Below are 24,647 nucleotides of genomic sequence, written 5' to 3'. Positions count from 1 at the left end.
AATCTCTATTGCAATGGTTTTCAAGAAGTACATCATAACATTTAAATTTTGAGATTTTTAGCGACTTATTTGGTATTGAGCGTTTACCCAAGTCTTCATTCTACAAGGAAATATCACGATTTCCAATTTCGCAAAAGTTTTACTACACTCACTGGCCAATGAATCCTAAGATGAATATTTTATTGGACCACCTTTAGCACGGATAACTGCTCTGACTTGTTTTGCATCGAGTTTACAAGCTTCTGGAGTGCATTTATATCCAGAGAATACCATGCATTGGCTGTGCAGCTTTTCAGATCTTGTAAATTAGATGGAAGAGGAGAGTGCTGTCGGATGCGTCTTTCCACGATATTCCACACACTTTCTATGGGGTTAAGATCTGGGCAATGCAGTGGCAGGGCAGGTGTTGGAAGTCGGATTGATGATCAGAGAACCAATTTCCACCATTTCCGGCTTGATGTTTACAATGCATTATCGTCCATGAAGTATCTGTCGTCATCAGAATCAAAATGCAACACTGCAGGGTGCACTAGATCTGCCAGTATATCTAGGCATCGCATGACTGTTTGTTTACCCTCGAGGAACACAAGGGCCAGGAACATGCTCCATATCATGACACCCCCTTCAGATCCTTGCAATGCGAGTTAGTAAGGCAAGAAGTTTATCTCAAAGGTTTCTAATTCATTGGAAAGTGACCGTATCAAGACCGCCAAATGCATTCTCAATAATAAAATGACTAAGATTATTCTGACAAAAAGTAAAAACACAACACCAGGTCATAAAAAAGAAAATGCAGATGCTTCAGTTTGAACTACTCTTCGAAGAAAATACGAATGACGCAAAGCAGTACGGAAAACGTACATTGGGCAAAGTTGCCCCAAGCAAGCTAATAGTTTGCTTGTTTTTCTTCTTCTTGTGATTGCGATGTAGCACGATCACAATAAAACTAAAGACGAAACAATTTCCTACAAATGCTCAAACAAATAAAAAAAATTCTCCAACCACTAGCAATTTATAAAAAAGAAAATAAATTAACTTCAAAAATAACGGTCCTTTGCTAGAACGCAAATGGGTTAAATGACGTCAAGTTATTGTTTAATGCCGTTCAAACCATTTTCAATGTACTGTTCTTTTAGTGCAAATCGAATCAAACAAACCCTCAGCCTTATTATCGGTGCAGTTGCAGTTAATATGATACAGAAAATGATAGTTATTCACACCATTTTATACGGTATAGTGCTAGCAAAACAGATTTAATTTAAAGAATCCCAAATTAGACTGGACACTGGGCGTATGGAATGGTCGTCACGCGTCGTCTCACAGACATTTTACTTTTCTCAGCCTCTCAGCACAGCGGACGCTTTCTGTCGCGTCACTAATAACCGCCAATTTTCGCTCGACGAAAGTCAGAGGTCTGTTATTAGTAAAGAAGCTATTGCAACCGCAACGTGCAATTGTCACACCCCATATAGGGGAATACAGCTAGTCTAACAGGTGTTTTTTCAATGAATTTTCTAGAAAAAATGTTTTACTGGTATAATTGCAGAGACATCTATTCATTTTTCCAGTTGTATAAGCAAAAGTTTTGACTGTTGTGCTTGTTGTTGTGAAATCTTTGGGATCGAGTCTTGTCTAGTCACATCCGCTTCCCCCATCAAAGCTATCCCAGAACAGTACCGAATCAAGGGGAAAAAATGTTTTCCTTTATATGACGTACGAGTTATTTTCCGTTTCTTGCGTAATGTTGCGCGGAACCCTAGACTGCAGCTACAGAAAGCTGTGGTAATTGTATACTGTAAAAATCGTTTGTTTTTGGGGCGTCAAAGCCACGAATTTCACAAGCGATTTTTCCAAGCTGGTCATAACCGCGAAATATTTTTTCGTAGTGGATTTTTCAACTTTCAGTTCTGTTCATTTAAATTCGCAAAATTTTCAGCTCGCGATAATAAGTGCTTTTACAGTAACAGAGGACAGCGGGACAAAAGTGAAAGAATATTTTTTTTAATTTATTTTTTACGAACAATATCATCAATTTCTCACAGCAAAAAATTCATACCTGTAAACAATATTTCTTTGGTCTAATAGAATTTTTTGAGACTAAAAAAAAAATGAATATCTTTAATTACAATGTTTTTTAAAAATTGACTTCAATCGTTCCCATGTGCCTATTCAGAGAAACACGCACACACACACACAAACACAAGAAAAGGTATCATGGCTCTGAAATTAGCAGGGGAGTAAGCCTGGTACTGACGTCAAATAATAAATCTTCAAGATTTTTTATTACAAATTACCCAAGTAAAACATGTTGTGTTCATTTTGTGCCTCTGTACAAATGTTCCACCCTCAGCCCTATATCGTTTTCTTTCTACGAGTGACGAAAGTATGTGTTGATGGACGACGCTGTTCCAGTAAAGTACCATTAAGCTTATAATGGGGTCGAGTGAAAGCGATAATTCAAAGAAAAGCGCATGGTCGGCGGCACCGATGACGCCCTTGTTCTTGTGATGTGATTAGTTTACACTTTGACTCTTGTCATTTGTCGGAGAAGCTGACAAGAAGAGAGGAAAATTATTAATAGTTAAGATCTCAAAAAAATTCTCGAAATACTTGTTGAAACGCAATGCTTTTGGTAAACGGATCACAGGAAAAAAAAAAAAAAAAAAGTACAAAAATGTGATCATCATTTACTTTTCTTTATACAAAGGAGGGAAATCTTGTTACTTCATTTCAACAACTGCTCCATTTGATTCTTAATTCCTTGTAAAGACCAGGCAGTCGTTGACTATGGGTTAGCTATAAACGAATTCGATTGAACGCAAAGAACTAACAATGAACAAATATTTTTATTTACTAGTCGGGTACCAGGCGATGCCCAGATTTCGGCCGGGTAGTACTATAACAAAAATGTTATAAAGAACAATCACAATTGAATAATACGGCAAATCAAATTATTTACGTAGACAAATAACTATTTTTAACTATAAGATAACAAAAACAAATGTTAAAAAAATAAGGAAAACAAAACCCAATAGAAAAATCCTACAAAATCAAATTATGTACCTGAATATTGAAAAAAAATGCGTTCAAAATTGAGTTCGCTGACCGCAACAGCGTAGAAGACCACGCGTCTGAGTCGCGCGGCATGGTTCCTCGCAGTTATCGACACTGTTAGCCAGCGCCCTCTCGATGAGTTACCCCGTCATCTTTTTCGGAATTCATAGAACTAAACAATTAATTAAACATTTAATTTGCAATTGCAAATGTTTCGGTCAATCTGATTTAAAAAAAAAAAGAGCCTATAAGCCTTCCTCAATAAATGGACTATTCAACACAAAACGAATTTCTCAATGCGAACCGATAGTTCCTGAGATTAGCGCGTTTAAACAAACAAACAAACAAACTCTTCAGCTTAATATTGTTAGTATAGATTTATTTATTTATTTTGAATATCCTACCTTACCACTTTTAAGGGAAATATTGCATCCATTCCTGACGTCAATGATAAATGCTTTAGTCAAAAAACAGGAATTGCAATGGGATGCGAAAAAAACAAAACAAAAACAAGTAAAGTTGACATCTTCTGACACGCGAAAGCGATGAAACGTCCACCTCTGACAGGTTGACCCCATGCCACTGTCACGAAACGCATCCCAAAAAGAGAGATAAAACCGAACACCGGCAGTTTTTTTCCGACGATGTCATTGTTGTTGGGGTCGTGACGGGACGTAATCGAACGATTACGACGCGATGTGGACAATGAGATGGCGTCATCGCTTGACCCCTAGGATGAAGCCCTTAAATAAGACGGAAACAAGTGGTCATTCATTGACCGGAAACTGTGGCGTGTTGTAATTCTCTTTGTAAGAAGCTGGGGGAGAGCCATGTTGCTCTACTTGTGTTAGGGTATCGTAATTAAGAACACACAATCGGCGTGTTAAACACAGTTACGAAACACGGCAACAGTTCAGAGTGAGTGGAACCTGAGATTGTTATCCGACTTCAAAACTTTAGAAATCAAAGGGCGTAAAAGTTTGAAAATTGATGAGCACATTTCTATTCAAATTGTTGTTGTTGTTGTTGTCGTGTGCCAGCTAGGCTGGCAATTTGGGGTGCGCTGCTTCACTTTTCCAACTGTACCGTAATTTGGTGTGAAGTCCGATATCTACAGTACACACATGCCATAAGGACCCGTTTATAGGGTAGCCAACCATTCACATCATAACAACACATGCACACAAAGAAAGGACAAGGACAGGAGAGAGAAAGTACGTCCATGCCCGAGCCGGGATTCGAACCCGGACTTTCCTGTCACAGTCAGACTTCTCTGACCACTAGACAAAGCAGGTGGCTTCTATTCAGATAAAAAATATAATAATATTTTTAAATTTTATTATTAGATTAACCAAAAGTGTTTCATATATTTTGTCGGTACTTCGTTTTGCTTTTTACTTTTTTATCTTATTTTATTAAATTGGGAATAGGTTTTATTGATTTTTTTCATAGAAACATTAATAAAATGATTATCGTAAATAAGGAAACGCAGAAAAACAGTCGGACAAAACATAAAAAGGAAATGTTGTAATGAGACTTCAGGAGTAGCAAGATATTAGGAGGAATAATGCTAGTCATCTAACTGATTTTATATCACAAATGAAGATAACTAGAAAGAAAGGCAAAATGTCAATCTTGCATTTCTCCTTTCTTATCTGCTTAAACAGAGCAACTAATTTTACTCTACAAACACTCAGTGTTGACACATGAACTTAATCGAAAAAAAAAAGATAAAAAATACATATTTCATTCTTCTCCCGTTCTGTGCACTCTTCAAATAGAGGTTTTTTTCTTTTTTGAAGCTCGTTGTTTTTAGGCATCTATTACAATCAGGGGCATGCAGAGGGGGGGAGGCACCTGTTAGCCGGGCCCGAGCCTGAAGGATGCCCAAAATTTTTTTAATGAAAGGTTAAATATGTGCAAGGACGTAGGGAAAAATAATATGGAGAGGAGCCCAAAAAAGTTCTTTGTGACGGATCCCAAAATTTCTGTGCACGTCCCTTATTAGAATTCTTTTCATTTTGTAAAAATATTGGTTTTATAAAAATTATTTTTTATTTAATGAAAGTATTCATCGTAGAACGGGAGACAGGAAATAAACATATCAGCCCAATACGACTTTTTTTTCCCCTTTCAAATAGGGATCCGTAAGAGACGCAACCTTTTGCAGACGTAGTGCGAGTCCTCGGTTCAGCATCCATTCTTTCAAGTAGCACCACTATACTGCCGTGCTAAGCACAGATGTGGTATCTGCAGTAGAGCTCAAAATGAGAAATTGACGATTAAAGTTTTACAACTCGTTTCTTTGATTTATGACTTAATTAAATGCTCAACTTGCGGTAGTTGTTTCGTAAATAACTTATCTAAAAACCGTGAGAGAGTATTTTTGTAAAAATCTTAATTTAAAATTAATAAATGTAGTTACGACAAATTTTCTTTTCAAAACCTTTTCATATACTAAGCTATTTTCACCGTAAGTGACAATAACTAGGCATTTTTAGGGGTATCTGCACAGATACGACAAAAATAGCTTAGTAAAACGTGCTCAAAGTATCATTAAATAATACTAAAAACATCTGCTTTCTTTGGACTTAGCTGTTTCGCTTTATTTTGTTAATACAAATCTAACAGAATCCGCCTTCTGAAAGATACCATTTTCAAAACTCTGGACACTGTAATCCATAACAATTTTCTGTTTTTTATATTCAAAGAATGTGTTTTTTATAATGTTTTATTTTCTAGATTTATTTTTACCGAGCATGAAGATAATTTTGACAGAAGACGATACTTAAATAAAAATATTACTGGCCGTAGAATGAAATGCGGTTTGTTGGCCTGAAAGAATTAGATATGAATACTTTACATGCATTTCATTTTTAAAATTGCATTTTAAATAAACATTTAAATAGAAAAAGCTGAATATTTACTTTAACAATTATGAAAAGTTGTATTAGTTTTTATTATCAACCTGTATCAACTATTCAAAGGTAAACTAATTTTAATATTCTGTGTTACAATAAACTGCTACATTATTAAATATGCTGCTTTACTAAGGTATAAAATTCGTATCTACAAAAAATACTAAGGAAAAAAGCGGTAACTGCGCAGATACCACTTTAAAGGCTTAGTATTTGTCACTTACGTTCAAATTGCGATAGCAAACTACACAAACTGTGCAGTTACGACTTTATTCTTAAAGCTTTTTTTAATATTTCGCGTTCACAAATCGCCAAAAAACTTGACATTTAGGTAAATTAAATTACTAACGATCACCTGGTGACAATAACTCAATTTTGATAAAATGTGCAGATACCACATCTGTGCTTAGCACGGCAGTATAGGCAGATGCTATTACCACGAAAATTTTGACCCTCAGTTTCTCCACCAGATAGAGGCACTTGGGCTCTATTCGATGCGAAACTGCAACAAGAATTTTATTATACCACTCCAAGCCAAACGAGTACTCGAAGGATTTTTCACATGGCGCATAATCATAGGATATGGAAGCTGTCGCTTTTCTGCATCTCGAAAATCCACCGACTATAGCCAAGATTGAACCTGCACCTTTGAGCGTAAAAGACCAGCGTCTAACCAGTACACCATTTTGTCGACTCAATACGGATATAAGTACAAGATATTTTTTAAAAGTCAAAACTACATTCCATTCTTCACATTAGCAAGATGTTCATGAATAGAACGAACAAGATGTCAAAAACATCACGTTTCCAACTAGAAAACAAAATAATTCTCAACAATTTAGGTATTGGTCTACAGGGAAATTCCACAACACTTTTTAAAGACAAAAAAGTAGATACAGGGACCACTGAGTTCCAGAGGCCTTCCCTGGGCCTAGGCCCAAGTATACATAGCTCTCAACAGACCGATGACGTTCAGAGATATCGACAAAACTTTGAAGAAATGATCTTTCGTGGAGTAGTAGTACTTACCTCCAGAAGTGGGGCACATATCCCGGACAGTGCTTCGACGAGGGGGCATTCTTCAACAGGTTCTTCTTCTCCATCATCTACGGACCATCCTGGAATAACAAAAATGAATCAACACACAGCTCTCGGGGAAGTGGAAAGTACACTGAACAAGTGGTTGCGTTTGCATAAGAAAAAGCAAATACAATGAAGGCAAAGGGGCAAGGTTAACGAGAGGTGTCAAATTGGCGCCTTGCGGGTGGTGCATTGCATTAAGAGTCCGCGAATCTATTTGACCTAATTAATGAACTATTCACAGAATGATAGTCTTATCATTTTACCCAGAGGGAATATAATAAAATTTAAAAAAAGGAAAATGAAAGTAAGTATGAAGCAAAAGTTATTAAAACTGCAAATATGAACGTTAAGGTACAGTTTTCACAACATTGGTGACAAACCAGAGTTAAAGAGAATACTTTTCTAAATTTTCTTTAAGCCAAAGCACTAACTAGCGCGTTACAACCAAGCAATGAATGAGTGGCTTCCGTACATTATGGATAGTTACGGTAATAAGGTGGAATGCATTTATTGCATATTGCCGGCTTCAGTGACCAGTTAGTTCGCCTCTCTCTATGTCCATATGATATCTATCAGCCAACTTTATGCGATCCTTACCCCCCTCAACCTGCGTCGACTTTCATTGGAAAAACGATGTCGAAAGTTGTTGAGGTTTAGTCTTTATTTAATTACTCGAAATTAAATAATGAGCAATCGACGTAAACAACTTGTAAGAAGTGAGAAAGCCAACGTAATTGGATGCCTTCCCACTCCAAATATGTAAAACAAGACCTGTGTCACTAACCTTCCTTTCTCTATGGTATGATTCATACACCGTTCTAAATGAACAATTAATTTGACATTCTTTTCCACAACTATATTTCTGCATTCTCATAGAGCCAATGTGGAAATGTTCAAGTTTTTAGGGAATTCACAGCGCCTATTTCACAAAATTTTTTCTCGTAGCATTTTATTAGCAATCATTAACGGAAGAAAAATTGTAAAACTCTAGACTAGGAATTTTGAATAGTAACCACAGGCTGCCAGTCACAAAAAATGGTAGCCATTTTAGACTTTTAGTAGCCATTAATATATATATTCAGAGCAAAAAATAAATAACCTTAAAAGAGTTTGCTCGGAAATACGTTGCCAAGATGGAGTCGATTGATGCGCTGAACGTCTCAGGATCGGAGGCGTGTTGTCGTAGCACAGCAGGATGTACGAAATGATTTTTTTCCAAGCAAAGAAACACAACCACTTCTTGTGACCCAACTTCATTTTTTGGTAACCATTTTCAGTGAAATAGTCGCCAGTTGGCAACTAGCGACCGCTAATCTAGAGCTTAGAAAAATGGCCATTCTTAGGGAACTCCTAACAATGTTTCTCGAAGTACACTGTAACAAATTCCGGAAACGTTTCTAGATATATCGGAAACGTTTCCGAAATAGTAGGAATCCTTCATCTAATAGCGAACTCCTCATTATTCAGAAAGCTTTTTGTTATTTCAAGAAATCTAGACGCGGAAGTGATGACGCAACGCTTCGAAACGTATTTCATCTTTCCAACATGGGCGCCAATGAGTCGGAAATAACGAGAACTTATTTTTTTCTTATCTATGGTTGCTGCAGTCAGCAACTCTTTAGCGTTGGTTTGCTTGTTATTTCATGTCTAGAGAGTAGTAAGTGTCGAAACTAATTTTACGCCTTTGCATTTTGGACTACCCTTGATTTTTTAGACGATGTACGCAGCTATTAAGTTAGTTAACAACCAATTGCTTTCCAGTGCGACTATAATTAGATATATATTGTGTGTTCAAGCGTGAATAGTTTCAACACCCGTGTTTATACTAAATGAAACGAAACCCTTTGGATTACTTATTCAGTTGTAATGGAGGTACTTAGATTTTCTTCCACTCATGTTCACTTGTAAGTATTAATGAAGATTTTAAAACATGTTGTTATATACATTTATATTTTTGTTCGTTTGCATTTGATGAGGCTCCAATTGTAACTGTTTTTGGGTTTATCGAATTAATTTAAAGTTATCTTACATACCTATGTGCGCGGTGTATTATTTGTTGTAACCAACTGAAACTGATTAATTACGCAAAAGAAATAAGATTTATATTTGAGAAACAATCACAGAAAAGTTATTTCGAAATACTTGGATGTACATACATTTTGGTTCAAAAAGAAAAAAAAATCAATTGTTTAATTCATTAAAAATATGGTAATGCAAATATTTTCTAGTATTGTTAAATGCTTCACAAAAAATGTGCCAGTATTATTTACCATTTTTTATTATAATTTATTCATTCATTTAAAAAATTTTTATACCATTAGAAAATGACCATATTATCTATTAGTAAGAACATAGTTATGCAATTAATTCATATGCTTTTTCATTTTGTTAAATGTGGTTAACAATAAAAAAATTCCTTGACATTAGTTGTTCCGAAAATAACATTTCCTTCGTGGATATACTAGTTTAATGTAGGACAGTCAGGAGGAATGAGTCAGTGGCAAAAATGGAACAGCTGTATTTACATGCCGAAATAAAAAGTAATATTATTTCATGTCATCGTTTTAAAAGTGATCATTTTTTAAATACTATGTTATTAATATGCAATGCACATATGGGGAGAAGACGAGGGGCGTTCACCACGTAGACTGTGCCATTGACATTTTCAAGGGGTTGCTTTTTTTAAGGGGGGGGGGCGCTTTATATCATTTTATGGGTGCACCATCACTCTTATGGTGTGGGGGGGGGGGACTCTCGTATATATGAAATGGAATAACCATGTAATAGAGTTCAATGTTTTAATAAATAAAATATATAATGCATTTTGCTCACACTCTAAAAATAAAATCAGTAACCTATTTTGATTACGTATCTATATTTGTGATAAACTGGAAAAGGGCAGAACAGAAGAATAAACCTGAATGGTTCCAGCAGGGGGACTTTAGTGTCATATTTAAATTCATCAATTTCTCTGTTGGTACTTTTCGGTACACTTTGTTCGTCAAAGAAATTGACTTGACGTGAACGAATTTCGGAACGCAAAGTGTAGGTAAGTTCTGTCAAATTATATCCGAAAATAAAAGCTATCAAGTTTGATACAAGATATGTTTTTAAGTTCTGCATTAAAAATACAATATGTTGATAATTTTGTCTTGAAAATAGAGAGAAAAACTGAAGTTTAATATTGTTTAACAAACAATCCCACCTTTAAGGAAGTACTCCCCTTCCCTCCCCCGACGATTTTGTGATTATGAATGAAACTACTATATTATTTCATAAATTTTCAAAAATTTATAACTGTGCATATGTTATGCTGTTAACCATGCTATTTTTCATTAGAAATTCAGAAAAAAAAAATCCACGAATGATTCTGAAATTGCTTGTTTCATTGCTCTTAAATATGAAAGAATTGAAACTGATATGGCATGCAATACTATAGTAAAGAATTATTTTTTTAGAAAAAATCACGGAAAAAGGATTCCGAAATTCTCAGAAACGTTTTTGAAAATTGTTTGGAGAATTCCGAAATACTCGGAAACGTTTTCGAAACTTTCATGAACCACAGCTGCACAGAATACTCAGAAACATTTCTGGAAATTACGGAAAGAGGATTCCGAAATACTCAGAAACGTTTCTGAAAATTACAGAAAGAGGATTCCAAAATACTCAGAAACATTTCTGGAAATTATAGAAAGAGGATTCCGAAATACTCAGACACGTTTCTGGACATTACAGAAAGAGGATTCCGAAATACTCAGACACGTTTCCGGACATTACAGAAAGAGAATTCCGAAATACTCGGAAACGTTTTCGAAACTTTCATGAACCACATCTGCACAGAATACTCAGAAACATTTCTGGAAATTACGGAAAGAGGATTCCGAAATACTCAGAAACGTTTCTGAAAATTACAGAAAGAGGATTCCAAAATACTCAGAAACATTTCTGGAAATTATAGAAAGAGGATTCCGAAATACTCAGACACGTTTCTGGACATTACAGAAAGAGGATTCCGAAATACTCAGACACGTTTCCGGACATTACAGAAAGAGAATTCCGAAATACTCAGAAACGTTTTTTAAAATTTCATGAACCGCAGCTGCACGATATACTCAGAAACGTTTCCGAATTTTTTTTACAGTGTACTATGATGCCCAGGGAGCCCTAACTGTAAAATGCTACTCTTCACTTGTGTAAAAGGCAATTGATGAAATCAATCTAATCTAACACATTCAAGCGCACATGCTTCTATTTTAACAAAGAATTTAGTCATTTATCGATATGAAAAAGACATCAGGGCACTGTTTGAGTATTGAAAATAATATGTCTCAAGAATCATATTAAGTTAATTGTAGTAAAATGGCTATAGAAAGAAATGTAGAACTGAATCATTAGTTTCACGGTTCAAATATGAGTATAACAAAGTAAGAAAAACTGAGTAACATTTCAAGCTGAAACGGACCGATTTTAAATGGTGGCAGGATTTCCTCAAACTGCAACAAACATAAAATTTAAAATTAATGCGAAGACGAACTTTAAAATGCTTCTTTTTGACTCTTTTTGCAAGAAATATATATATATATATATATATATATATATATATATATATATATATATATATATATATATATATATATAGACTGCTAGACATTGAAAATGCAACACCAAGAAGGAGTGGTCAGAAAGTGATGAAATTTGGAACAAAGGCAGAGACAGCAAGGAATAATAAATGATCTTAATTTCAAAATGATAGGCAGAATACAGAGCGAGAACGGCGTCGGCTCAGTAGAATGTAGGACCACCGCAGACAGCGATACACGAAGAAACACGTCTAGGCATAAGGTAAATATGGGTGCGGATGGTGTCCAGAGGGATGGTTCTCCATTCCCATTCAACCATTTGCAACAGTTCGTCTTCTTAACGAGGCAGGGACAGAGTCTGCAAACAGCGTCCAATCACATCTCACACATGTTCGATTGGTGACAGGTCAGGAGCGAATGGTGGCCAGGGAAGCATCTGTGTGCCTTGGAGAGCATGTTGGCAGATGCTAGCACTGTGTGGTCGGGCGTTATCCTGCTGAAAAATTGCATTAGGTAGCCCTTGAAGGTAAGGGATTGCCACCGGCAGCATCACATTATCTAAGTATCGTTGAGCCGTCATAGTGCCCTGAATACGAACTAGAGGTGATACGGAATTGTACGCAATTGCGCCCCAAACCATTATGCCACGTTGTCGTGCAGTGGAACGTTCCACAGTTACTGCCGGATTAGATCTGTCTCCACGTCGACGCCACACACGTATGCGGCGACTATCACTGGATAAACAAAAGCAGGATTCATCTGAGAACACGACATTTCGACATTCTGTCATCCACGTCGGTCTAGTCCGGCATCATACTAAACGTTGCTGTCTATGTTGTGGAGTCAATGGCAGTCTTCTTAGCGGACGCCGTGATTGCACACCACGTGCGACCAAACGACGGGAAATAGTTCTGGTTGACACGGGAACATTCAGGGTATCTTGCACCTGCTGCAGAATCGAGGGACAAGTGACTTGTGGGATTGCTACAGCTTGTCGGTGGATGCGTCGATCCACGCGTTCTGACGTCACTCTGGCTGCCCCTGCACCCCCTCAATCTTACCACACTTCGTTGTTCCAAACATCTTCGGCACAGTCGATGCACCGTGCTCGCATCCATGTGGGTATCAGCTGCGATTTGACGTACGGACCAACCTCCCCTTCTCAGTCCGATCACCATACCCCTCGTAAAATCGTCCATCTGCTGGAAGTGCCTTCGTTGACGTCGGCCTGGCATTCTCTCGTGTTACACGTACCTCCAAGACAAAAACAAAATTTCTTCGATAATTCTCCAGTCCGAAATAATGATACGAATATTGCCCATTCTGCAAGTTCCTTATCTTACTTCACGTGCGTCGGAGAGCCTGCGCATTTCACATCATTTACATAACTCAGTAATGTACGTCTACTCTAAAATTTGCATAAATTTTTGAACACTTCTTCTTGGTGTTGCATTTTCAATGTCGAGCAGTATATATATATATATATATATATATATATATATATATATATATATATATATATATATATATATATATATATATATATATATATATATATATATATTTTTTTTTTTTTTTTTTTTAAGTAGGACGAAAAACATTTTAGCGTCGTTTATGAAAATGTCAAGAAATTTTGCACAAGTACAAAAAACAGTAGGAGGGGATAAAACAATTTCAATTCGATTATCTTTGATATGATAGAACAAATATGAAAAAATACCTCATAGCAAAATAAGTATAATAACAATAAAAGAGAACAATAATAATTTTTGAAGCGAATCTATTTTGGATTGAATCGCATCTATCTATTTTTAAAGGAAGCAATTTCTAAATTGTTGTTTACTATTGCTCGACTACCACGATCAATAAATATGGCAAGTTGGAACTTTAGCACGTGACTGAAAAAAGAATTAATCTTATCAATATTCTGAGCAAAGAACTTCGATTTCAAAGGTGTCATCAGACCTAGCCCTCCGCTTTCAAATGCTCCAAATACCCTTTTGCGTAACTTCCCACGCACAAAAGCAAAGGCAAGCTTTCTCGAACAGCGAAAGTTTACATCCATAGAACACAAACGCAGAAGATTTCTTTGTTATGGAAATCCAGAATTCGACTTTCCCAGGCGACGCCCCTTCTGCCAGAATGAACTTCTGTTGAAAAAGCTTTTGTATCAAATAAAAACATATTTAGTGCAAATGAACCGAGTTCAGCCAGTATCCTGACGTTGGTTCAGAATGATTATGAAGCAGTTTTTAAACCCGGTCTGCTCACAGACATAACATAGAGATCTTCAGATCAAAGCAACAAACTACATGAAGATATCCATTATAGTAAAAACCTGTAAAACTGAATACCTGACTAAATCAGGGTTGGCCAGATTGGACCCAATTGGGTTGGACCCAATGGTTTTTTTTGAAAAAACCCATTTAAAGAAACCCATTATTTAGCCCACTTTTGGGTTTTTTTCAAAATTTTTCTGAGAAGTTTTTAAAAACGTTAATTAATTTAGATACTTTCACAATTTAAACTTCTTTTTTCTTTGTTCTTCACCACAGACAATGGACACATAAATGAATTTTGAACTTTAATAGTATTTCTTAACTCTTAAACGGCATTAAAAAAAATACTTCAAAGATTTTAAATAAATATATTTGATCTTTTTCTTTAAATGGTCAATAAAAACTCAAATTATCTTGACTAAGTCCTGTCACGTCTGATTTTCTCAATATTTGTAGATTGTACAGAGGAAACTACTCTAGCTAAAAGGCTTTCATGTGAGTTATTCTCTGCAAACCAACACGTCACAAATCTCGAATAAACAAAGTATATTTTTTAGAAATTAACAGGTTTTACAAACGGTCGAACAGAAAATAGAATAGGATGTACAGTATTTTCATTATCTTACGAAAAAGTTTAATATTTCTTACTCTGTATACAGAAATAAAAAAAACAGGCAACATAAAATTCAAAGAAATGTCTTGATTAAGCTGGAATTCAGTAAAAAGGGATTTAAACTACTTGAGGTTCTACAGTAGTTTTGCATAACAAAATGAAATACAATAAAGTAAAATGCAAAAAAAAAAAAAGAGAGAGAGAGAGAGAGATAGAGAGAGAGAAGAAATGTAGTAATTAAAAACGAACAAAAGATTTTATCACTCAAGAAGTAACTTTGCCTTAACTGTTGGTAATCATGGAAACTAAAAAATCTGAAACTTCACCACTCTTGAGATTCATTATCTTTTATACTTTTCTTCAGAAAACGCTGAATTTTTTAGCTTTTTTTACCCCCAAGACAAATTTTTGTGCTTTGCACATATACTTACGTTACAATATGCTACAAGTACCCCACATTTTCCCTAAAAAAACCAAAAAGCCCACATTTATTTTTAAAAACCCAGCTTTAGTTGGTTTTTTTTTTTTTTGGTTTTATTTAAAAAAACCCAAAAAAAATCTGAGTCCATTGGCAGTTTAAAAAAAAAAAAAAACGGGTTTTTGCCAACCCCTGGACTAAATTGACTGCTTTTGTTAGGTACAGAATTTATCCCTTTTCATATACAATGGCTTAGTGAGAAATTTTTCATGTGTGTGTGTGTGTGGAGGGGGGGGGGGGCACTTTTAAGCCCTTGCATGTCTGTCTATACATATAATTTTGAGCTTCATGATCGGGAGAAGGGAGTATGATCTTCCACACAATCCCTCTCCTTGGCCTACGCCACTGATCGTATATTGTCGCCTCAGAGCAACAGTAGGTATCTTACTGTTATTCCTAGGATTAGATGTCTTAATGGTTGCTCTGAGGCGACGATATGTCAACCTCATTTTAGTTGACCACTTATCGAAATCGTAGGGAGCGAGAACAAAGAAATGTACTGGCCCATGAAATGTCCCCTCGTAATGAGATTAAGTACCCAGGAAACGATTGGAACATCATAATTCCAAAATCAGAAAACAGTACACCATACAGTGACACGTTGGCTGTGGAGAGGTCATTCATGGGCCAGTAGAAGACTATTTTTGGCCCAGTATCTGAAATTTTATTTGTTGAGGCAGACCGACAAATGATGCTGTTTTTCGTCACTTGACAGTGATGTGGCTGCAATACATGCGTACAGTTAAAATGGTAAACCATACTCGACTCAAGACCATAAATAATGACGAGCGCCACAGAAACTAATGTAGCAAATGTGAGAGCGTTTTATGCAGCACCCTGTGGTTAAAATTTCATAAATTTTACCAAAACAACGTTTATTTAGTAATTCCTTCCCCCCCTCCCCCGTGAGGTCGAATTCTTGAATTAAAATACAATCAGCATCGATGGTTGAAATTTTAAACAGTGTGACAATTCTGGAGGAAAAATCATACATTTCCTGCTCTCAATCTAAGAGCAAAAAAGAAAAAAGAAAAAAGATTCTTCGAACAACTCTCACACAGAATGAATGAAAGAAAAAAAAGGGACACATCTTTGGGGGGCAGGGGGGAGACACTAAATCGTAACAGAAGCATCATTGCTTTTGCAACCGCTACAACGCTGGAACGTTTAATGTCTCTTTGCCTCTTGAAATCGCACTCAAAGATGTTTCTAAAAGCGAACCACACTTTCTCCTCAGCGCATCAATATATTTGAATTGCAAATCGGCGGCACGCACAGCGGTGCTCGAACAACAATACAAAAGAGTTCCCATTGCGATAGTCAGCAAGGGCGGGCAGAAGTAAAACATTCTTGCTCTTTTACTGAAGATTCCCAGGCTAGGCGTGGTAAAAATAACACTTACAGGAGAAAAAGAAACGAGTTCGAGGGGTCAAGCGGTAGCATGCGAGCATCATGCAGAGAACAGAGATGATTCGGTTGGGTTTTTAAAACGCTTGACCCCAAATACAATGTCAATGTAAAAAGAGTTCTGATAAGTGATATTTTTCCTCGCAGAATGGAAAAAGAAAATTCAAGTTTATTCGTGGGAAAAGCAACAAGAACTTAACAACTTTGGCTTTGTTTTCGATTTTGATACAGACGCGAATGCCATGATGCTTCGTGCCTACTGCCGGCAGCAGTTGCACAGCTTTCTACGGAACGGGGAACATATGAAAACGTTCTTCTAATCAATATATCAAACCGAGGAAAAAACAGCTTGAAACTTTGTTATGATTGAAGTTTTGTACTTGGACTAAAAAAGTAACATTTTAAACTCGTTAATTATGTAACATTTGCTAAGTGACAAGGGAATAACGTCAAAGTTGAGAAACTTGAGCTGTCCATCACTCCTCCTTCTACAACACCATTAAGGAAATACCAATTCTTCGCCGCATAAAATTAAATAACCTACAACGAGCACTTAAATTTCAAAATAAGGTCATCAGAATATCCCAATCCGATACTCGGGTTCAAAAATTTTGTTAATGCCCATTTTTTAACTTTGAGAGTCATCGAATATTTTCGCAAAATATTTCTCCTACCGTCCTAACCCTCTTTTGGTGACACCAAGAACGCCACGAACCAGCGCATTTCGCCAAGCGTCACACCGGTTCGGCCCTGGGCATGAAAGTTTAGAGTGGTATTATGTAGGATCACAGGACGCCCCAGTTAAAGCTTGACCACAGAGAGATGGCGGATGACCTTGAAGCGAAAACAACATTTTATATAATTTGTAAGAGGTAGAATCGGCTACAAAGCGCCGAGTAGTAGGAGACGGGTTGTCGCTGTTCCTATCTATTACAAAACAATAACAAGCAACCTATTACACATTATACAAATGAAGTTTCTACTGTGAGGTTATCCGTCATCTCTCCGTTGTCAAGCTTTACACATTGACGTCAATTTGACAGCGGACCGTTACGTCAAACAAGTTGTGTAGCCTGTTGTTGTCTTTGTTTCAGGTCGCACCCAGCATAATACACGAACTCGTAACAGCCTGGCCTGATTTAACATCCTTCCCGAGCAGGCAGCCTTCCCAATCTGAACCCCATCGAGCACCTGTGGGATCTCATTGGACCCGTAGCAGGAACCAAAGACCACTGGCACAAACCATTGATGATCTGTACTTAGCAGTAGAAGTGGCTTGTCTTAGAGAAGGATACCTCAAGAAACCCTCAATAAACTCGTTGATAGCACGCCTCACCGGATTGAGGCCTGAATAGCTTCCCGAGGTTTGTAAAATATACAAAAGAAAACAATTTTTTCCGGACAAAATTTATTGCATTTCATTAGAAAATTACTTTCACAAATTCATCTTTCGAGCTAATCACGGATCTTAATCACAATGATTCAGGAGAGAAAAAAAAAGGGTCGATGTGATCCAAAACTTTAGGCATAGGCCAAAACTTGCCACATAAAGTTGTAAAATTAGGGGTCAGATCAAAACTTTAAAGCGCAAAATATGACTAATGAACACTTATTTCTAGCATTGTTTGTAACAAAACTTTATAAGCAATTCTAATTGATTTCTGTAAACAATAAGAGAAACAAATTTAATTACTGTAATAGGAATCTAACAAAGTTTGAAGCAATCTATTATGTATTGAATTCAGTATTGAAAACTAATCAAAATTTCGAATTGTTTTAATTTTTGCTCTACTCTTTTCACTTTTAATATTCAAAGACTGCGGCAACAATCCTAACCAAAAAAAAAAAAAAAAACCTAACACTAAAAAAGTATCAAACCAACCACAATAACTGATAATAAATTATAAAATAAATTAACTCAAAAACGAATTTAGAAGAAAAACGTTCAAAATGCATCAGGTTGTTTTCTCTGTATTGGAACTGCGTTTGCAGAAAAACAGCTTTTACAGAGTTTATTCATTCACTTCCATTGAACATTTCGATACGACAAACTGTTTTACCAACAATGTAAAGCTTTGGATCAGCGGTCGCCATTCGTCAGGTCGCCAGGTGGCTCGTAACTAATGGAAAATGTGATTTTTAAATTGAATTTCTAACGTTGTATGCGTCTTGAGTTTACAATAAAAAACAAAATGCGAAATTTTCATAAAAAGGAATTAATATTTCAATCTCTGTTTAGAGGTTTTCCCCCTTCCCCTGAAGGGAGAGATTGAGTTAAAAAAATACAATTAAAAAAAAATCCAGAGTCGGAGTCAGAGTCGTACGTTTCAAAATCCAGGAGTCGGAGTAGGGGTCGGAGTCGGCCACTTTTTCTTCCGACCCCGCTTCCCTGCATACATGCACACACATCTGTATAAATAAATACATGTAACAAACTGAAAAAAAAAAGCAACTTTGTGCTCAAAATGTTCATTTATTTTATAACCCCCCCCCCCATCAAATTCGTGTCAAAAAAAGTGATTTAACAACAGAAAAATCATATACACGATCCCAAATTAATGGTTGAAGTTGAGTGCTGATTTGTCTGAATTGAATAAATTTTGGTATTTTGAACGAAGAAAGCGATTGGTAGCAACAGCAAATGTATGCAACGCAGCAAAATATGTATGGTATATCTCTGGTTAAGAAGGAAAAAAAAGCTGACTATATTTTTAAATAGTTAACATTCATGCTTTTAAAATAAATATAGCCATGAAAAAACTTTTTTTTTTGTACAAAATAATTTTTTTTATTCTAATTTTTTTCAAAAAAAAGGGGGGGGGGAACAGGGTTTTTTCCACTGCTCCAAAATATTCAAAAATTTTACATTTGTAAACAATACAATAATACACACACGTACATCGTACATAAAATACACCGTCAGCTCAATTATTCCGGATTCAGTTATTCCGGTCAGCTGAGCTGACCGGTGTGTATTTTATGTATGTCTGTTTAAGGCCCAGGCTTAGGGCGGTAACTTACTGCAAAATACAATAATAATTCAACTCATTCATTCAATGTATGATAACAATTAACAGAATAACAATACTAAAAAATACACGCATTAGTTGAACAATATAAATATGGGGGGGGGGAGGGGATAAAAAGAGAAAGAAAAATCGCGTTTAATAGTAGAAACAATACGAACAGTTATCAATTTCATAATTTTAAAGACAATTACAACAAAGATGAGAAGAAAAATTCGAAATAATATGTATTCACTGAGCAATAAAAATTACAATGAATTAATATAACTAGAAAAATAGCTGAAAATAATAATAATTTAATTAGCAATAGAAAACTGCAAATAATGTTTCGCAATATTAACATTTATAATAATAAGCAATAATGCTAATGCAATCATGCTAAACGTGAACGAAGGCTATTGCTATTAGCCTTCAATAAGGCTGGCAGGCACCTGTGGCAAAAGGTGAAACTGCTAATCCTGCGCTGGGGGGGGGGGGGGGGGGGGTTTCACATCGAAAACGTAAGCGAAGAAAGTTGATCTTCTTCCAACCACTGGTGAAAAAGAACTCGGCATGGATTCTTGTTAACCGAAAACAAAGCAGCCGTGCGTGACTTATGGTCTCGATTTCGACCCTTGACTTCACCTTCTCTTCGTGACGATGCTCCTCGACTTCTGGTAAACTGCCTCCTAAATAAGACTTTAGGCCGTTACAGTTGACAAAAACGACTTCTTCTCTGCGATGGGTGGCAACACGACCGATGCCCATCACAGACAGAGGAAGAAATCAGACGGAGGTCAAAGCGTCAAGTCCGTCGTGCAGAGAACTAATGAAAATGCAGACATATAATTTCGGAAATTCTTTTTTTTACTACTCAACATAAATAGTACTTATTCCCTAATTTTAAGGAATTTCGGCATTTTCAGCTGAGCATAAATTCAACTTAGACGTTGAAAAGAACATGCATACCTTTCCAAACCTAGCATTATCTAGAAAAGGGTACGCAGCCTAATTACAATGGCCAGTTCATTGTGTAATAATCTCTTATGCACGCTATTTTCGATGAACAAATAGGTAGACAGTGCCGGTATTTTTCAGTCCAGGATAGCAAAGCATAAGTTTAAAGGCAAAATCTGAGGCATCTAGCAGATGAAACTAAGATTCTAAACTTTACCACAATGCATTTTTGTGTTTTAAAAATTCTTCTTTCCATTAAAAAAAAAGTTCTTAAATCATAAATGATGTAAGGGAAATGATAAACGGGTTCACTAAGTACGAATTTCTTCTTTTTTAACAGAATTTTCCTGACTTTAAGCCTCTTGGTTTTTCGTCAGAAAATTGGTGAAAACTGCCATTTTTTTTTAATGTACCACTTTTTCAGTATTTTTTAACGCAAATGTAATTCGGTATAAACTGTGCGCAAGTTCATCATGTATATAAAGTCCAGCAGGGACAGGACATGATTTAATACAACGCTTCTCTAAAACGCTACAAAAGCAATCAGTAACATTGAACACTGAATCAAAATACAAAACGACGAAAAATTGGATGGCTCGTTGCTTTTTTTTTGGGGGGGGGGGGGAAGCATATGAAATCTTATTTGCTATCTGTAGTACTGAGTTTTATTTTCAAAAATGATTCCAATCACACTAGCAGGAAAAGGAGTTTAGTTCTATTATAGTCCTCAAAATGTACTCGGAAGTTTCCAAAGCACGTAATCATTTTATAACGGAAAAATTCAAAGATAACTCAATAATACTTTTCATTGCTATTTTTCTACATAAGCATCATTAGTTTCTTTTTTTCTTTTTTTTTTTTTTTTTTTTCTACTCACGCTGCTATTACTGCCAACAAGAATCGCTATGAATTTCCCTCTTCTTGCTAATCCAAACCGTTATTTCACTAGTAAGAGGTTCTTTTTATTCAGTCGCAATTTTAGGTCTTTCAAAATGAAGTCTTGGGATTATAATAATATAGGTATGGTCCGAAAATTATTTTGAAATCGAAATGCCTAAATTTTGCAGAAATTCTGCTCTCCATCTCCATAAAGAACTAGACATCGAAACTCCCGAATTATTAGAAAACATGATTCAACTTTTCTTCATAAAAAAAAAAAAAAAAAAAAAAAAAAAAAAACCTCCGCCAATTACCATTCAAAATTACTTCATCAGCAATAATCTTATCAAGAAAAATCTGTGTAAATCTAAATCATTCACAATCGCATAAGAGTTGAAAGAAGAATCAAGTTCCCGGCAATGAAAAGACTTTCTCCAGTTTTTGTTCTTTCAGTTAGTCGATAGAATTTCTTCATTTGCTTCTGCTTGAAATGCATTGATTTTATCAAACGAAGTAAAACAAAATTTCTGAGATGTGGAAATCCTGAAAATTCTTTCCACATTAAAATTTGACAATATTTTAGACACGCTAGAGCTAGACTATTGGAAACAGTTAAATTGGCTCTGGAAACCATTGATGAGATAAGCGACACAGGTTAAAGGGTCTGGCCGACAAACATACGAATAATAAGGAACAAAATAAAATTAAAAAAAAAATGTTTTGGGGAAGAAAAAGTAAGGGTGCCATTTCTAGACGAAAAATAAGACAAAATAAGTGCAGTTAAGAAACAAATTACTCATAATTAAAACCGGTTTTAAGAAATAAATAAAAGCTTTCACTTCAGCAACCTCTTAAAAACAGTTAAACGGAAACAAGTTCTTTTAAAGCTTATTTTGCATGAAATAGGCCACTGAACAAGAACACAGGTAGAACGCACAGAATTTTTACCGAAAAAAGGAGCAAGAAAAAGTATTTGAAAATACGACAGAGTAAAATGGCTACCAGTGGCGGTGCTAGGCGTCGGCGACTGCCGACGGCCTCGCGCAGATAGGGCCTTGCAAAATTCTCAGAAGTAAATTCTCAAAAGTTTTAAGAAATTTCCATATTTTCAATTGAAGCTCTTATTAAATGCAACAGACACAAAAGTAATCAAAATAGTGCAGCGGAGACTGCACAGAGCCAGCCTTAGCAAAGCGGGGCCCAATTCTGTCGGGGCTTGAATTTAAAATATTCGGTAGCTACAGCTTATTAATCAGCTAACTCTATTCCCCCCACCCCTGTCCTCTTTCTTTTCCTTTTCTCTTGTTTCCTAAGTTCGTCTAAAAATAAGAAAATATTCAAAATGCTGCTCCTTCCCCACCTCCCTACACACCCCTTACACACGCACACCGAAAGCATTATGGAGCATCTGAAATTTCGTTTCCAGATCTTAAATTTCGCGGTATTTCCAGCTTAAAGCCCCCAAATACTAAACAACATCGAAAATCGCCATAGGCGGATTTAGGACGGAGTTCCGGGGGGGGGGGGGGGGCAGGATTTTTTTAAACAACATTTTAAAATTGCCCCCCCCCCCATGTTTTGGGTTGTTTTTCCGTGATGTATAAGGCTATGCTTTACTTTTTTTCGTGTGTCGTTTTCATTACTGTGTGTTTTCATGCTGTCCTTTTTGAATTGACCTTAAGAGAGGTGACTGGTATCAAGAGAATGACGCAAGGCTCCCTTTTAAGTTGGATATATCATATCTCCAATTTTATGGGGTCCGGGGATTTCTCCCCTGAAGGAAATTTTGTAAAATGGATATGAAATTCTGCATTTTGAAGCCTTATAAGGATTAATTGGATAGACAAAAATCTCGGGGAAAAAATAGACAAATATTTTTTTTAAAAATAGTTTTATGATTTAAATGTGCTTTGTGATGTAAGTTAATACTTTAAAAGAAATGCTAAAATTAGTTTTTTCAATCACTTTCCATTTTTTAAGGAACAAATCATGCAATTTTTTACGAGTTACGGACCCACTTCAAAGCAGTGGCCTAAAACTATAGCTTGTTTATCTTATAGGCAAATCCGGTCCTATATATAATTCACTCTTACCTGCAGATTTTTGTAATTTTTATGAAAATTCGTCAGTTTTTACGGCTAAAGGATTTTTACAATTTTTACCAATTTGAACGTGTGAATCCAGAAGGCGCTTCAAAATCTTTCGTCTGTAACAACACAAAATATCTAGTTTTTGAAATCACGCAAACTGAAAATAAACATTCTGAAAAGAAAGAAAACAAATCGTAACAAGTAGAGCGTTCTGTTAGCGCAAATGGGGGAGGGGGGTTCCCTTTTTTTTAGGTTCTAATTGAAAAATAATTGTCAATTATTATAAGTGTTGCAACTGAATTCATAGCTCATTTAGCCTATATTTTCATTCTTATACTTGCCCAAATGGTTTTCAATCCAAAATAGTGAATTTAGGCATATTTTCAGCACCCCAGTGACAGCTGTACTATTTGTATTTAATGTTCTTTTTTTTTTCTCCCATCAGAAAAGGACATTCGCTATTTTCTTCATTTTCATTGAACTATTCAAAAAAGAAAATAATAATCATTTTGTTTTAAGATTTTGGAAGATGTGTTGTTACTCTTTAAAGTCCTCCCAAAACTGGGGGCATTGCTCCCTATGCAACCCCTCCTATAAATCCATCCATGCCTTTCTAAACTAGTCAAAAAAAAAATTAAATTTTTTTGGAAGATATGTTGTTACTACATAAAGTCCCCTCAAAACTGGGGGGGCATTGCCCCCTCCGCCCACCCCATAAATCCGCCCATGAAAATCGCTTGTGTTTTTGTAGCTTGAATTTCAAAAATTACCGAGCCTAATATTACAAAATATGGTTTTACAATTGCATTTTTAAGACTTGAATTTCAGAAATATTCGGGCAAGGGTCCCCATACCGCCTTTCTCTTATATCATTAGCAATTAGGTTTTTTAAACTACATTAACAAAAAATTTAAGTGGACTGGCTCCTGAATATAAAATATTGCTAAAGTTTTTCGAACCATAATTTTCAAAATTTTTCGTGGGAAGAGCTCCCTTTCTTCCCGTAAAATCTTCAAAGTTTGTCTAAAATGCTGTTTTTGAAACTTCAATTTCGAGAATTTGCAGGGGATTGATTTTGACCTATTTTTTTAAACAAAAGAATCGATCCGGGACAGTCTCTGACCCTAAAGTCAATAAATATGGCATATAATTGCGTTTTTAAGGCTTCAATTTCTAGAAATTTCCACCGAAACCTCTATAAATTTTTTCCCTTAACATCAACAAAGAAACCCCAAAATGGCGTTTTTAAACTACAAATTTTAAAATTTTTCCGGGGGTCCTGGACTCCCTTTCTATTAGGTCAT

General features: G+C 35.9%; 1 protein-coding gene across 1 annotated transcript in view; it reads right to left on the bottom strand.

Annotated features, from left to right (window-relative positions):
* LOC129221324 (protein prickle-like) overlaps window positions 1-24,647 on the bottom strand; it is a 308,368-nt gene that overhangs the window by 249,017 nt on the left and 34,704 nt on the right. The window contains exon 2 of the mRNA XM_054855791.1: window positions 7,002-7,090. Coding sequence (XP_054711766.1) covers window positions 7,002-7,078 — 77 coding nt within the window. The 5' untranslated portion in view covers window positions 7,079-7,090. The remainder of the gene's footprint in view (window positions 1-7,001; window positions 7,091-24,647) is intronic.

This window comes from Uloborus diversus, chromosome 4, assembly GCF_026930045.1.
Source record: "Uloborus diversus isolate 005 chromosome 4, Udiv.v.3.1, whole genome shotgun sequence".
Lineage (NCBI taxonomy): Eukaryota > Metazoa > Arthropoda > Arachnida > Araneae > Uloboridae > Uloborus > Uloborus diversus.
This window is presented reverse-complemented; position numbering and strand designations above follow the sequence as displayed.